The following is a 16005-nucleotide window of genomic DNA, read 5'->3' on the forward strand; positions in this document are numbered from 1 at the left end:
GGGTTTTTTTTCAACAATTCCATTATTTGAGAGTTCTCCAGAAATGCCTCCAAGAAATTCTAAGAGTTCCATATTTCCAAAAGAGTTCATATAAGCTAACCAACACAATAACTACTAAAATATTACTTTAAAATTATCGATGTCGATGTACTTACGAATGATATATCCTCTTGAATTTTAAGTGCCATCGAAGAAGCTTCTCTGCATCTTGAACTCCCATAGTTTTTGTTGAAAAAAAAACAACAGCAATCATCATAACCTCTATTCGAGAATGGAAAAATGTATAACTTGGTTTTAAAACGGTTTTATTGCTACTCTTAATGCGGCTTACAAAACCTCTCCGACAGTGGTCCACTTAACCGAAAAAGGTTATCAAGATGTTTTGATGTATAAATCAGTTTTATTGCAAGTTTTATGAAAATGTCCTATAGAGCCGAAAAAACTTAAAATGTTTCATGGGATAACTAGAGACCACCTGTAACAGCATGTATTCACAACTGATGGTTAAGGCACATACATTTTTGTCTTCGACAATGCGGCTGAACCTATTTTTCAATGTACATAATATTTGTCATCACGTGCGAAGAGCTTCAACGAAGAACATTGTTTCTGTCCCACCACATACCGTACACCTAAAATTAGATTCCAGGAAGATGAGTTGACGTTATCTTACACTTCCGAGGTTTCCTACGCCAAACGCCAGTGCACACCCGGTCCAATCTGGATTAATTAAGTCGCAGGATGGCAACCCTTTTAAACATTAATGCAATTAATTCTTCGATCCTTCAGGAAAACAGCATCATTAATGCTTCCCGCAACTGAATCCTTGCAAATTGTTGTTTCCTCTCATTAAAAGTTGATGTTTTCATAACAAAAGGTGCGTTTATCCAGCAGTCGGCCAGAATCACAAACACACCTGGACTGCACGTCAGTCCTGCAGTATGATTTGCTGTCAGGAAATTATGGTGAAACGTAGGGGAATAAGGGGCAATACCATCACGATGAAACTGTTATTCTTAGTTGATGTACATTAAAATCTCATTTATTCGATGCGTTATCGAGAGCAAATATCCCCCCATGGATCCTCAATCAGTTTGAAAAGTAAAAGTTCTAAAACTCCTCCCATGCCATGTCGACGATACTGCCCTTATTCCCTTTCAGTTCAGTATCAGGTCTGCATTTTGTGCCATCATCATAAAATAGGGGGAAACAGCAGAGAAGCGTGTTAAACCTGTCACAAAAGAGATGGGGAGACATGTAGGATGGGGATAACTTTTTTGTAATGTAAACTTGTGTAATTAGAGTTTATAGCTCGAAGTTGGAGCTAGAAAAAAAAATTGGACAGGAGGTGACATTGACTGTAAAGTTGAATGAGAGTATGCGGTATATTTAATGTCAATTTGTTTGAAACTTTTGGCAGCTATCAATATACTAGAAAAACTTTTCAGTGTTGATTAGAAATGCACTGGGGTTGGTCACACGTAGTGTATGAGTGCTACTATATCTTTAATTTTAAGTAATTACTGTGCAAAAATTATTTGATTGACCATATTCATTTCAGCCATTCTAAAGATAAAATTCAGAAACGCCAGTTAAAATAAAGTGCCCCTATAATTCAGCCGGTAAAAACTCAGGTATTCAAGGTAGCCATGCTGAAGATGTCTTGGGTTGAATTCATATGAACATATCGTCATGCTTACCACACAATGAACAAATAAAAATCAAAATTATTTCGTTAGAAATGCGAACGTTAGTATGCTTGCTATTCATAGTTGAGAGGCAGCTAGTTTGTACACTTTGGGATAAAGGTTAAAGTAATCGTCTTCGATATCATCGTCTTCATTTATATTTGTGTTTGTAACGTGAAAATTGCTTTCAAAAATTAAATGATGACGATTGAATCAATTACTATTTCTTCTACCTTAGAAGCTTCAATATGTTTTGTTTTACAACTACGTCTCTTTTAATATTTGTTTTTTTTTGCAAACAAGGAATGTCAAAAATAATTCAAGCTTGAAATTGTCGAAGGTTAATTGAGTTGTACGAATTATAAATTCATTTGTGCTTTGCACTCACATTACTTCCTCCTTCCAGATGAACGCTGCTCAACATAAACAAGTACGGAATGGAAATTAATCTCGTTTCTGCAATAAGTAAGCATCTGAAAAATTTCACAGGCCTCCGTCCAACAGCACTCGGAAATTGATTGAGCGACTACCACGCTGTTGGACTTCGCGCGCTGAGCTAAGTGTAAAGATGAAGATGAATGGAAGCATCAGATGTTTGCACTGCGCTTCCAACCCTACACCTACTCAAAGATAGAGCCAACGTTTGAAAGTTTTGCTCATTCAATGGTGTAACTTTTAGCAGGAACAAAAAAGAACGTTGACTTATTTAATAGCCGGTTGTTAACAAGAATAACAAATGAAAAAGGAAGCATTGGCACAACATTTCCACGATGACGTACTCTATTAGGAAAGAAGATGTTCATAGGCAGTGTACAAATTGACGCTTGTAAACATATTTTAAGAAAAAATATGACCTGCAAGAACACCCTGCTGCACATGTATGGAAGACAAAAAATAAGTCGTTGATAGAATTAGATATCACGTCACGGACAGACTGTGAAAAATTACCTTTTTTCATTAACACACTTCTTTTACGTATCCTACCGAAAGATGAAAGATGACGAACAGGGTAAAATGAATGGTCGCAATTCAGGCCGTGTACCATTCGTTGGTTCATGCCAGCTTCGTGTTGTTAGCGCGCTGTTATAAATGTTTAGATTTTGTAAAGAGAAAGAGACGAACCAGCCAAGGGCTGAAAGTCTCTCTAATAAAGACAAATCAATCAATCAATTAGATTTTGTAAATTATTAAAGTTTCTGTAACCGTTCTTTCTTTTTCGAAATATCAATAAATTGAGCAAAATGGTCTAGAAAATGGTAGTATCTTCCAGGCCCGTGTACAGAAGTGGCGCCAAGGGAGGGTTTTTCCCAATTTCGGCAAAAGGCGGAGGGGTGCCTAGTGTCTGAAACCTTGGTAATACGGCGTGTTTAACACCCAAAATCAATCCCCCCACACTTGATCACGGGCTTGGTATCTTCTATATCTACCATGGGCTACAAAATGATGGCAGGCCCAGAGACTTATGGTAACTCAGTCCCAACAAGGAAATAAAGAAAGTTGACAGAAATCTAGGTAACATGACATCAGATCAAGGCGATGACGAGCGATCGCCCAGGATGGAGATCTCTCATATCGGTCCTCTCACCACCATGGGTATCAGAAGGCCGGCTCCAGAGGCACGTTATCCTCCACAATGTTTGCTTTGCAACAAACCATGGATAGATTCCGGGAGTACAACTTGAAGGCTTACCATTTGCCTTTTTTCTTTCAAAGCGGCATACGATTCAGTGAAAAGAAACGAGTTATGAAAGGTTGTGGTACAATACGGTTTTCCGACGAAACTAATTAAGCTTATTCGTGCTACGCTTGATTGATCAAAATAATGAATTGGAAATTGCCGAAGCTTTAATTATAGATGTTTAAAAAGTAATTCCTTTTAAAATGTCAAACTTTGTCAGTAGCCAAAAAATGCACGTATCATCAATAGGGAAGTGGAACCATCTTGGCAAGGCTTTCATCTTGGGTACTTTTCTGCAATATCTCAGTCATTTTTAAACCAATAGACACCATTCTTGGAACACAGAGAGATACATACAATATCTAGCCGCGTACAAAATTTCAATTGGTTTTGAATTGACTGAGTTAAGGCGAAAACCTGCCCAAAATACCAGCCACTGCCCACTGGCTCGATACCCTACCTCATAAAACGCTGCAGTTGGTTCACAGCCTTCGTTGCGTAGAGAACAACATCATGACTCTAATGAAAGCAGAAAAGATCGCACCAGCCAGTGACAGGTGGGTGACCCAGAGATGATCTCTCGGCGTTTGAAAACGATGCTGTTCGACCCAAATCGATTCAAGCGGCTTCTTGTACGTTTGCACTGGGGTGTGCCGGTTTGTTTCGGAGACTGTAGGAGGAGAGTTCAATGGTTTTTATTTTTAGCACTGCACTTGACTATTTTTACGGCTGCGTCGCCTAGGTTTAGTGTCCGTAAGCGACGGGGTATTTTATTTTGGAACAGCGACGCTCGATCTTTGATTAGATTCGTTTATCGGAAATTGGAAAACGACATGACTGATAGGCTTGGCTGACGGTGGAGCAATGGTGCATTGAGTATATTTTTATATAATTTGCTTACAAAAATATTGAATGAGAACGTTTAATAAGTAAAGCTTCGCTCATATATTGTTTGACTCTATAAAAGATATACCCTAAAAGATGGAGTATGAGTATGGATATTCTACAATATCTAATCACTGCTCCATAATAGCCCGGGACAATCGAACTTGCTCCGAGACTGGGACGTGGTACTAAAGTTTTCTACAACTTGAATGGGTGACAAAACGTCGAAAGGACAAATCGTCGAAAAATGAAAGAATGGGTTACCTTTAAAAGAATAAAGAGCTCACTATTTGCTTAGATTATTTTTACGACGTTTTTCCTTTCGACATATTTGTGCTTAGACCGGCATTTTGGCATTTGAAGTTTTGTCTTTCGACGTTATGTTTTAAAGCCTCGGTGGAGATACAGCTGAAGCATTCTCATTTTTTCATTCGTTCTTCGCCACATTCATTGTCAGCTGAATGCTTCTCTTTTTCATTCAAATCCCTGTCATGAGTATTCTCTTGCACATCGGAAAATAATCAATTTCTGTGAACAAACGCAAAAGTCGACTCAATGAACAAATGAAACAGATGGTTAATACTCCAATTAATAACAATACCCAAAGTTTGCGGTGATTGGAAGTTTGTTCGGGAGTTATGGTGTAAATTGTTTCTCAGTGAAAACTGTCAGTGACAGAAAAACGAAGACTAAAATATCAACGACACGTAAGACAGTGATCATTTTTTATTAATAATTCCAAAATTCCCAGTGAAGAAACAAGGGTGTTCAACAAAAGCTCCATAAACAGATAAGAAAAAGCATAAATAAATCAAAAGTTTCCATAAATAATTGATTTTGGAGCAATTAAAAACGTCAAATATGCAATGAATAAATCAACTGTTACAATAAAAAAAGTCATTTTTCCCACAAAGAAACTTCGAATTTTCCATATATAAATCCGATTTTTCTATAATAAATTAGAAAATTCACAAAAAAAAATATCAAAAAAGCAATAAATAATTCAAAAAATACAAAAAAAACAAAAAATTAAATTATCAAAAAAAGGCAAAAAACAAGCAATAAACGTAAATGCATTTTGTGCCAAAAAAAATGCAAAAGCCATGCGGCGAAGCCGCATAGAGGATTCAGGAACTGAGGCGTCAGAAGGCCGCCGAAGTTTCCGATATCCGATGCACCGCAACTGCATCGATGCGGTTCTATGCAAACCACAAATCCCCGGTATAATACAAACTAGATAATACAAATAGATGTTATCCCTTTTTCAGATCCGACCGCGGCAACGGAGGAAACGACGACATCAGTGCAGCGGATGCCGGAAATGAACCAACCCCCACACTGAGGGAAGTTATGGATGCCATTCACCAGCTCAAAACCAACCAAGCAGCTGGTATGGATGGTATCGCAGCTGCACTCATCAAGATAAGCCCAGAAAAGTTGGCCACCTGTCTGCATCGACTGATGGTCAGGATCTGGGAAACCGAACAGCTACCGGAGAAGTGGAAGGAAGGGTTAATCTGCCCATTCATAAAAAAGGCGACCATTTGAAATGTGAGAACTTCAGGGCGATCACTATTTTGAATGCTGCCTACAAAGTGCTATCCCAGATCATCTTCCGTCGTCTGTCAACTAAAACGAATGAGTTTGTGGGAAGTTATCAAGCCGGCTTCATCGACGGCCGGTCGACAATGGACCAGATCTTCACCATATGGCAAATCCTCCAGAAATGCCGTGAATACCAGGTCCCAACGCATCACCTTTTAATCGGCAACAACAAAGCGGCATACGACAGTATCGACCGCGCAGAGCTTTGGAGAATCATGGACGAAAACTGCATTCCTGGGAAGCTGGCCAGACTGATTAAAGCAACGATGGACGGTGTGAAAAACTGCGTAAGGGTTTCGGGTGAACTATCCAGTTCATTCGAATCTCACCGGGGACTGCGACAAGGTGGCGGACTCTCAAACAAACTCTTCAACATTGCTCTGGAAGGTGTGATGCGACGAGCCGGGCTCAACAGCCGAGGAGTGATTTTCACAAAATCCGGTCAATTTGTGTGCTTTGCGGACGACATGGACATTATTGCCAGAACATTTGGAATGGTGGCAGAGCTGTACACCCGCCTGAAACGCGCCTGAAGATCGGACTGGTGGTGAGTGCCTCAAAAACAAAGTACATTCTGGTAGGTGGAACCTAACACGACCGAATCCGTAGGGGTAGTAATGTTACGATAGACGGAGATACTTTCGAGGAGGTGGAGGAATTCGTCTACCTCGGATCAACGTAAGTCGTGAAATTCATAAGCGCATCATCGGCGGAAATCGGTCCTATTACGGGCTCCAGAAGAAACTGCGGTCGAAAAAGATTCACTCAAGCACCAAATGCACCATGTACAAAACGCTAATAAGACCGGTGGTCCTTAACGTACACGAGATATGGACCATGCTCGAGGAGGACCTGCAGACACTCTGAGTTTTCGAGTGACGCGTGCTAAGGACGATCTTTGGCGGTGTGCAGGAGAACGGTATGTCGCGGAGAACGATAAACCACGAGCTCGCTGCACTTACAACCCTGCAAAGCTGGTGTTTGATACTGATCCGGTTGGCACAAGAACACGTGGAGCGCAGAGAGTACGAACGGCGGACCAGGTGGAGTGTGACCTGGCGAGCATTAGGCGCGACCGAGGATGGAGAGTGATAGCCACAAACCGAGTATTGTGGCGTACTAATGTTGATTATGTCTTGTCTTAAATGTGATGTTGAACAAATAAATGTATGTATTGTTGGGAGCTTGGAGTCGTTATTCTGTGATTCAGTTGGTAAAATTACCGGTCTAGCGAATACTGAGTTGTAGGTTCGAATCCCACCTGAACGCGATTTTTTTTTACAATATCATTTCTCAATTTGTCAATCAATCAACATTATGTGTCTTCTAATTTTCAACTTTTTCTCAGTACGTTAAGTCGTACCAGCAAATCGATACAAGTCTGTAAAGGACAGTATAGACATGTGTACGCTTGATCTAACTGAAAAACGTCTTATCAATTTCGACCAAGGTTTGACCTTGGTTTACGATAACCCCTTAACCAGAAGAACTGCCCTGACGAATAGAAGAGTTATTAATACATCTTCCAACAGCACAAGATGCCAGCACTCTACACTACATTCAAAGCTGGTTAGTCATCTCAATCAACTTCAAATGGTTTGAATAAACTCTTCCTAGAACGAAATGTCAACGGAAAATTAAGCTTTCAACGCCCAGGAAGGAAGTAATTTTGATGAAGGATTGACACGTCTCAGAATAGCTGCTTCCTAAAGGAATTATCGGAACATGATACAAATCTAATCGTTCGACTTACCCGTTTTAACGAGCTTAAAGGTGACACTGTTGTGGGATTTGAGAGCCTCGTTTAGGCCGGGATGACCTAAATCCTTCAGAACTCCTCCGGAGGAAGACATGCTTCCCCCAAGAGGCAGATGCGACACCGGGACGATGCTCAGTGTCGTACCTCCTCGCTTGCTACTAAATATACTACGATGGGATTTTGATGACTCTGCAAGTATAAAGTGCAAAAAGAGCAAAAAAAAAATGGTTCCGATAAAATACATGCCGTTTATTTACTCATTGATTTTATTAACGTCTGTTTACACGCAGCTGAAAATATGTTAGATGCCGTAAAAGGGAAAAGTTAGAGCTCAAAAGCGTTAACGGTAAAGACCGGCGCCAGTAGCGGAAAAATAACCACGTAAAAAAAAACGAGAAGCAACCAAGCGTCAACCGAAGGATGGGAAAACAACCGGGACATTAATGCGCGATACAACGATGGGATACTCTGTTTTCGCATCTGAACAAATTTGTGGCGCGTTTATTACACGCGGAGTACCTACTTTTTTTTGTCACGAAGTCAGTTAGCTGGGAAGCGTTTGAAGCGTCTAGAAAATTACCTCTAATTTTCCACTGAATTATGTTATCTGATTTTGGATTGTTGAACGGAGCTGAAGTTGTTTTGATAATAGGCTTGTAGGTGTTGATGGCATACCCTAACGTTGTGGCAGTTCATTAAGGCATAATAAGGTATTATCGTAAACTTGAAAACTTTATGCTGGAAGAGAGTACTTTTATGTTGCGTGAGGATAATCGAATGTTTACGACGAAAAGTTACAAGCTACTTGTAAGTCAGCGTGATCTTGAAAAGAATAATTCAGCATGAAGCCTGTCCACGTTAAATTTCGGACACCTAAATACAGCAGAATCATAAAACGAAGATACAAACTTAAAAAAATGTTACTCAAACATGAAGTTAATGTACCAGAAAAAAATAAAAATAAACAGCATATATACAGTTTGTTTCTAGCATGTTAGTGGCACCTGTGTCTATGTTCTGATACCTGATAGTTTCTGGCATCAGTAGAGACATTTCAGTGATCTGCTAGAAATCTCAAATTTCAGGGTCATATTGTTTGCATTTTTTTTGTTTTTAGCTTATTCTCACAGCAATACGTTTTTAGTCATGTGTTTCGTTCTTGAATGTTACTAATATCATAAACACATGATACCAACTGAAGGAATTCCCACAATTATCATATATAGTTCTAAATTTTCACTCATTCTAGAATAGATTTACGTTATTCGATAGATTTTTGACAATTTAAAGCGATACATCAAAACATGAAAAATTTTGCATTCAGGAAGGGTGATGCTTCTTCAAAGTGGAAATTTTGGGTCCAAGATTCATATTCTTGTCATCCTATCCTTGGTTTATGAGGCATGCAAAAAATCAATTATTTTATATATTTACATGAAAAGATTTGAATGAACTAAAGCTTGCTTTCTAGGTAATGGCCTAAAGTTAACAGAAAACACCGACGTTCGCATGTTTTGCCACTGAATTGTTTGTAATATCAATAATTTGGTGTCCAAAATTTAACGTGGACATGCTTTAGCTGTTCAACAAGCCATCCACTTTCTGACCTCTACAACATTCACAACTCCAAAGGAAGAACATTATAAAAGTATCTTGATATTAATGCCCTATTATTTGTCGAACCTTTTATATGCCTTGCTTGAAAAAAAAACTACACTGCGCAAATTACTGTATCGATTTTTATGATTTTTTTAAGGTCCTCCTACAACTATCACAAGCTGACGCTCAGCCTATCCAAATAAATATGTATGATGCATCTGCAATAATATGTCTGTTAAGACCACCACCCTACTTTCACAGCCAACATATAAAAAAATTGTATCACAAAGTTTTGTTTTTAACACCTGATAATTTTAAATTTATTTTTTTTACATTTGACTTGAAAATCTTAATAAATAAAAAAAAAACCTGGCTCAACACAATTCCCCTTACGATAAGGATGAACGAATAACCTTCCGGCAGTCGCGCGGTTGGCCACTACCGCCAACACCACGCTAATGCGGAGTACAAAAAGCGAGATTTTTTCATAAGAAGAACAGGACATTCTATACTTCATTCCTTGGAAGTTTGGCCACAAACATCGCTTGTTGAACATTACGCCTTTTCTGTAGAGTGTCTATTCCAAGCAACTGACAACGAGCAGCATATGTTGGAAAATTCAGTGGATCACGTCATGGTAAATGGCGAAGAGCTAGACGAATGCACCTCCGTTTTTGCCTTTCTCGTACACTAAGTGTACTGGAAAGGCTATATGTTCACTCCAAAAATGACTTTTTGATAGAAGGCCCGGAGGGTCGAGTCACATATACCAATCAACTCAGCTCGACGAATTGATGTGATGTCTCTGTGTGTGTGTGTGTGTGTGTATGTGTGTGTGTGTGTATGTGTGTGTGTGTGAGTATGTGTGTGTACAAAATAAACTCACATCACTTTTTGGCAGTAAACCTCAACTGATTTTTATGACCGACGGTTCATTCGACGCGGAATCTGGTCCCATTGGTTCCTATTGAAAATGTATCGGATCGGTTCAGCCGTTCTGGAGTTATGGCCATTTAGGTGTTCCGGATCGATACCCCAGGGAGGGGCCAGATATGAAAATGCTACAAAACCATGCATGCGACATATCAGACCGCGGCTTTTTCGATAACCTGACGAACGGTAAGCAGGAAAATACTCTCAGTCCATATCTGAACCAGTAGTATTCCGGAATCAGTTCCGGATGTCCCGCCGGAGGTGGCCAAATATAAAAGTGAGCCAAATCCATGCATGCGACACATCAAATAGCGGCTTTTTCGATAACCTGATGAGCAGTGAGCAGGAAAATAGCCTTTGACCCAGCAGAGACTACTGGTAGTGTTCCGGAACCGGTTCCGAGTACCCCGCCGGAAGTGGCCAAATATAAAATTGAACCAAACCCATGCATGCGACACCTCAAATTGCGTCTCTATAGATAACCTGATGAACGGTTAGCAATAAAATGGAATCAGACTATTTTGAGGAAAACCGGTAGTATTCTATAACCGCTTCCGTGTGTACCGCCGGAAGTGGTCAAATGTAGATGGGAACCAAACCCATGCATGCAACACATTAAATAGCAGCTTTTTCGATAACCTGAAGAACGGTAAGCAGGAAAATGGCTTTAGATCATAGCAGAGACTACCGGTAGTGTTCCGGAACCAGCTCCGGATGTCCCGCCGGAAGTGGTCAAATGTAGATAGGAAACAAACCCATGCATACGACACATTAAATTGCAGCTTTTCCGATAACCTGAAGAACGGTAAGCAGGAAAATAGCCTTTAATCACAGCAGAGACTACCGGTTGTGTTCCGGAACCGGCTCCGGATGTCCCGCCGGAAGTGGTCCAATATAAAAGTGAAACAAACCCTTGCATGCGAAATAGCGGCTTTTCCGATAACCTGGTGAACAGTAGGCAGGAAAATAGCCAGCAGAGACCGGTAGTGCTCTAGAACCAGTTCCGGATGTCCCGCCGGAAGTGGTCAAATGTAAAAGTGAACCAAATCCATGCATGTAACACATCAAATCCTGATGAACGATTAACAAGAAAATGGTTTCAAACCATATTTAAGACAACCGGTAGTACTCCGGAACCGGTTCCGGGTGCCTTGCTGGAAGTGGTCAAATGCATATAAGAGCCAAACCCATGCATGCGAACCGAGGCTTATTCGATGACCTGATGAGGCTTATTCGATGACCTGATGAACAGTTTGCAAAAATATAGTCTCAGATCACATTAGAGACTACCGGTAGAACCCGTTTTGTATGTCCCGCCAGAATGACCAAAATGTAAAATGAATCAAATCCATGCAGGCACATCAATTTTCGGCTTTTCAGAAAACCTGTTAAACAGTTAACAAGAGACTAGTTTCAGACCATATTTGAAACAATAGGTACAGTCCGATTCCGGGTATCTCACAGGAAGTGGTAAAAACAGTGAAAATAATCAATGCAAGCGATAAATATGTGTAAGAGAACAAAATCTTGACAAAACTGATGCAGGCTCATCAAATCACATCTTCTCATATTCCTGAGGTGTAAATATACAGTAGAATGGGGGTTACATGAGAAAATTAAAATTTAATCGCATCAACCTTGAGCAAAGTTTTTCAATCCCCTTTTGCGTCTAAAATTGCTGCGCAAAATTTTGATCCGACTGATTGCTCCTCGCGCAGTCAACTAAGAGGCCTGATATTTTTATCTCTGCCTATGCATTGAACATAACAACGGAAATATGTGCCATCAGTAACTCGATAATGGCTTGGATTCTTGCTTTTAGAAATAAATTATTCACAGGATTCAGGATGCTTACGTCGACGGAAAGATCATGAGTACATATTCGACGAGAAAGGCACTATCACCACTAGGTGGATTAATACGGTTTTTTTTTCTTTCAATCCTCAATGTTCAGGAAACATCATTGGGCGTTCAAACAATAGCAGCAGTCTCTAGAAGAGGACGAACCAGTGCGCAGTACAAAGATTTCAAACAGTGGGGGTCAGTAAAATCTCTAACAACTTTCAAAATGAATCCCAATTGGTGATTGGCCTTGGCGATTACAGAAGCATAGTGGTTTTTAAACGTCAGTTCTTCTAACACTAACTTCTTAAACTCTTTACAGTACTGTTCCATTGTTTTCGCAGTCAAACAATATAGGCTTTTTTAAGCGGTGAAACGTCATAGCTGAGCACTTTGGAATGCTGATGATCAATTCATTCCGTTGGCATCAATCAACGAACTGATCAAGCTAACTTTGTAGACGGTGGCAGTCTTCTACGGATATTGAGAGTTAAGTCTTTGCATGGCCTATGTTGAAGTCACCACCTGTGTTGAAAATAGTTTCTGGGATTATAACTTCCTATTTTGAATCAATGTACCCATCTGCTAAATTTCACATGTGGCATTGATTTTTTAAGAAAAACTTGAAATTGGGCGACGAAGTATAATTTCACAAAATTTAAATTTGTACTTAAAGGTTTATTTCTTGTTTGAATTAAGCATACTGAAGTTTATGCAAAGTCCTGAAACAGCTGTGTTCAAGTTATTGCTTGCATTTCTCAAAGGCAAAAACAGAAGTTATATTCCATTCTTTAAAAATTTGCAAATAGACTGTCTGTCTTCATATAAGTTTCAGGTCAGGAATAGTGGAATTAAAGAAAACGTTTAAGGCAGAATAATAGAATATTTTTGAAAGCTAATAAATCATCGTAGAAGAAAAGATACATAAATACGGGTGAGTTTCATAATATCCCGGATAAATTTATGAAAGAATTGCTAAATGACTATTGAAGCCTAAACTTGTTTGGAAATTTTCTTAAATATTTTCAAATCCTTGAGACATTGATGAACCCCTCCTAGCGAAGAACTTGGAAAAATTTCAAGTGGAATGTATGTAAAAAAAACCCTGGAGTAATATCTACAGAAATTGCATGGATAATTTTCTAGAAAATTTGGTGTCCTAAAAATATGCTAACCCTTTGCAGTTGTGCGGAACTGGAGATACACAGTCATTGACCGAGTAGAATGGAGACGACTCCTACGTACAGCAGAGGACACTCAGGCCTTAGTCTGATCGGTAAGGTAAAGTAAGGTACAACAATATTTTGGTTTTCATACAAAACATCTTGAAGGGGGAAATAGATGGCTACAAATTGTGAAAAAATACTTTCGTTATGAATTGCCAACCCATAAAATGGAAATTCTTTTATCGTAAGGCAAATAAAGACAATCATTCCAAAGTTATCAAGGGAAAGTGAATTACGTCAAGCAAAAATTGACCAAGTCCTAGCCCTTCCCTCTAAGCAACGCTTTTTTTATAAGACCTTTAATTTTTATGTATGGATCGTCACACTTACCCACCTCCTATTCAAAGCGTGACACAGTTTATGGACGTTTTTTAACGAATGTTACATTAAAATATTGAAAATCGTTCTGAACTTTGTACAAAAATCCTTCATTTATTAGGGAGCGTCCATAAATGACTTAGAATTTGAGGGGGAGATGCGTATTAGGTATAGGAAAAAAGGCTTCGAGGTGGAATCAAAAATACTACGTCATTTATGGATGCTTCCTTTTCTTTTGAGTAATACGCTTTGATACGTAGAGAAGTTTCAACATATTATGTAAATTGGCACCATGTATACAAAAAAATATAAAAAACCAACACAATATAACTAGTAGCGTTAGAAAACAGCACAAAAAAGCAGTTAGTGATACCGATATGGCCATCAAGTGTTAATCACAGAACACATTCCACCAAAGGAAAACTCACTCTAGGATTAGGCAAAAAGAATGACAACCAATAAAGTTGTTCAGGGGCACCTGTCACCTTTCTGGGACTCTTCAAGTTCTAGTTCGGCACTCCTGGCTCGTTGGGTACCGATTGGGGATTTGCCTTTTCGGAAGAATCCAACGGAAATGGAACGTTGCTGAACTCCGGGAGATTCACAGGTATTCCATGGACTCAATTCGAGGGACTCCGCACTCGCAGGGGGAGGTTTCTCTTTCTTCTCTAGCGAATATACCGTTTCGCCAGACTCGAAGAAGGCGTCAAAATTGCGCTGCCGAAGGTTTTCACGGGTGAACACTGGGTTCGAGACGTGGATTTGCAGATCTTCACGGATTCGGGCAGATTCACTTGGTTCAGTGGAGGAATGTGGTCGCAATCGCCCTAGCTTAAGGTGGAGTCTGGATTTGGACTTTTCTTTCCCTTTGGCAGCTGAGGTAGTGTTTGGTCTGGATCCCAATGGAGGTGCCGTGGATAGGGGAGGGAGGTGGAGCTCCCGACTTACATAGTTTACAGTCGTATCGGTATCGTATAGTGGAGTGGAATCGTCGTAATCGTAAATCCTATCGTCCGGTGAGAAATTGACACTAGGCTCCGGGCTTCTGTCTCTAGGTGAAAGTGTCGGCGGGGTAAGAGGTGCGGAAGAGGACGTGAGGGGTGGTCCTTGGATCCGACGGGGATCATTTATCTGCTTGGGGGACAGGATGGTGGCGGAAGAAGGCCTATTGCCGATGGGGACAAGTGGCTCTCGCAGGTTGTCCAGAGTTGGTCGTGGTGGTACTCTCGGTACTGCGATTCCGTATGTCAACAATATTAATTCATCTGCCGGAAATATTACGTACATTCCTGGCCCCCACGGAGCATGGCGAAATTTATCCCGCTTGCACTGGGATACCAAACATTTACGTTGTTTGCTTTTCTACAGGCACAAGAAAAAAATCGTCTTTGATCCACCCCACTGAAAGTCTTCCTAATATGTACTACCTAGCATAAGTAAATTGGAAACGTAATGAATTCGAACATCATAATAACCTTAGCAATCACATTGCACTTCGCGGCATTGACGTACACATGTTGAACGAAACACGAAATAATTAAATCTGAAATGAAAAGGAAATAAACCCAATAAATAAATTAGTTTTTTTTTTTCGACATATCATATGTACAAAAAGATAAGATGGATGGTATTATATTATTAGTGGTATTTCTGTGACCGCTTATCTGGTGCAAAGCAGAGAATAATAGAAATGCATTAGAATAAAATTAAAGAAATCAAATAGGGTAAATGTACCAATAGTGGTGCTATTAGTAGCTCCTTGTAGAAAAATAATTGAATAAAATTTATAATACCACAAAATAAAAAGTTTGAAAACGTTAATCGATAGTTTTTCACTTAAATTTGCTAGGAAAAATGTAAAAACCATTGTTTATTTAAGTTTTTGCTAATAAATCACTTGCACCAACTATAGGTACATGGTTCCTGTTGTGGAGGTAAAATTTAACATTGGTTCCTATAGTGGCGCATCCCATTGAATTCTTATGGGACCCACCACTATAGGAACACTACCACCACTATAGGTGCAAAGGAGCAAAAAATTTAAGGAAAATAATTGTTTAAAATAGGTTTTTCGGAAAATCCTGAACACAAAACTGAATTAATGTTATTAATTAGTTATTATCCCCTCCCCCCTCTTCTTGGCGTTGGCGTAACGTCCTCACCGGGACAAAGCCTGCATCTCAGCTTAGTGTTCTATGAGCACTTCCACAGTTATTAACTGAGAGCTTCCTTTGCCAATGACCATTTTGCATGCGTATATCGTGTGGCAGGCACGAAGATACTTAATGCCCAAGGAAGTCAAGGAAATTTTCTTTACGAAAAGATCCTGGACCGACCGGGAATCGAACCCGTCACCCTCAGCATGGTCATGCTGAATACCCGTGCGTTTACCGCCTCGGCTATATGGGCCCTCAATTTTTTTTAATTAGTTATTATGTACCTATTAAAAATGTCATTTGCAAGCTTTTTGTT

At 39.7% G+C, this 16005-nt stretch overlaps 1 protein-coding gene across 3 annotated transcripts in view; it reads right to left on the reverse strand.

The window, feature by feature from the left end:
• Window positions 1-16005, reverse strand: part of LOC109418473 (uncharacterized) — a 226445-nt gene that overhangs the window by 125482 nt on the left and 84958 nt on the right. For all 3 annotated transcript variants that reach the window (XM_029872999.2, XM_062851987.1, XM_062851986.1), the window contains exons 3-4: window positions 14019-15076; window positions 7610-7804 (exon numbers count right to left, since the gene is read on the reverse strand). In XM_029872999.2, coding sequence (XP_029728859.2) covers window positions 7610-7804; window positions 14019-14820 — 997 coding nt within the window. In that variant the 5' untranslated portion in view covers window positions 14821-15076. The remainder of the gene's footprint in view (window positions 1-7609; window positions 7805-14018; window positions 15077-16005) is intronic.

This window comes from Aedes albopictus, chromosome 2 (assembly GCF_035046485.1).
Source record: "Aedes albopictus strain Foshan chromosome 2, AalbF5, whole genome shotgun sequence".
Lineage (NCBI taxonomy): Eukaryota > Metazoa > Arthropoda > Insecta > Diptera > Culicidae > Aedes > Aedes albopictus.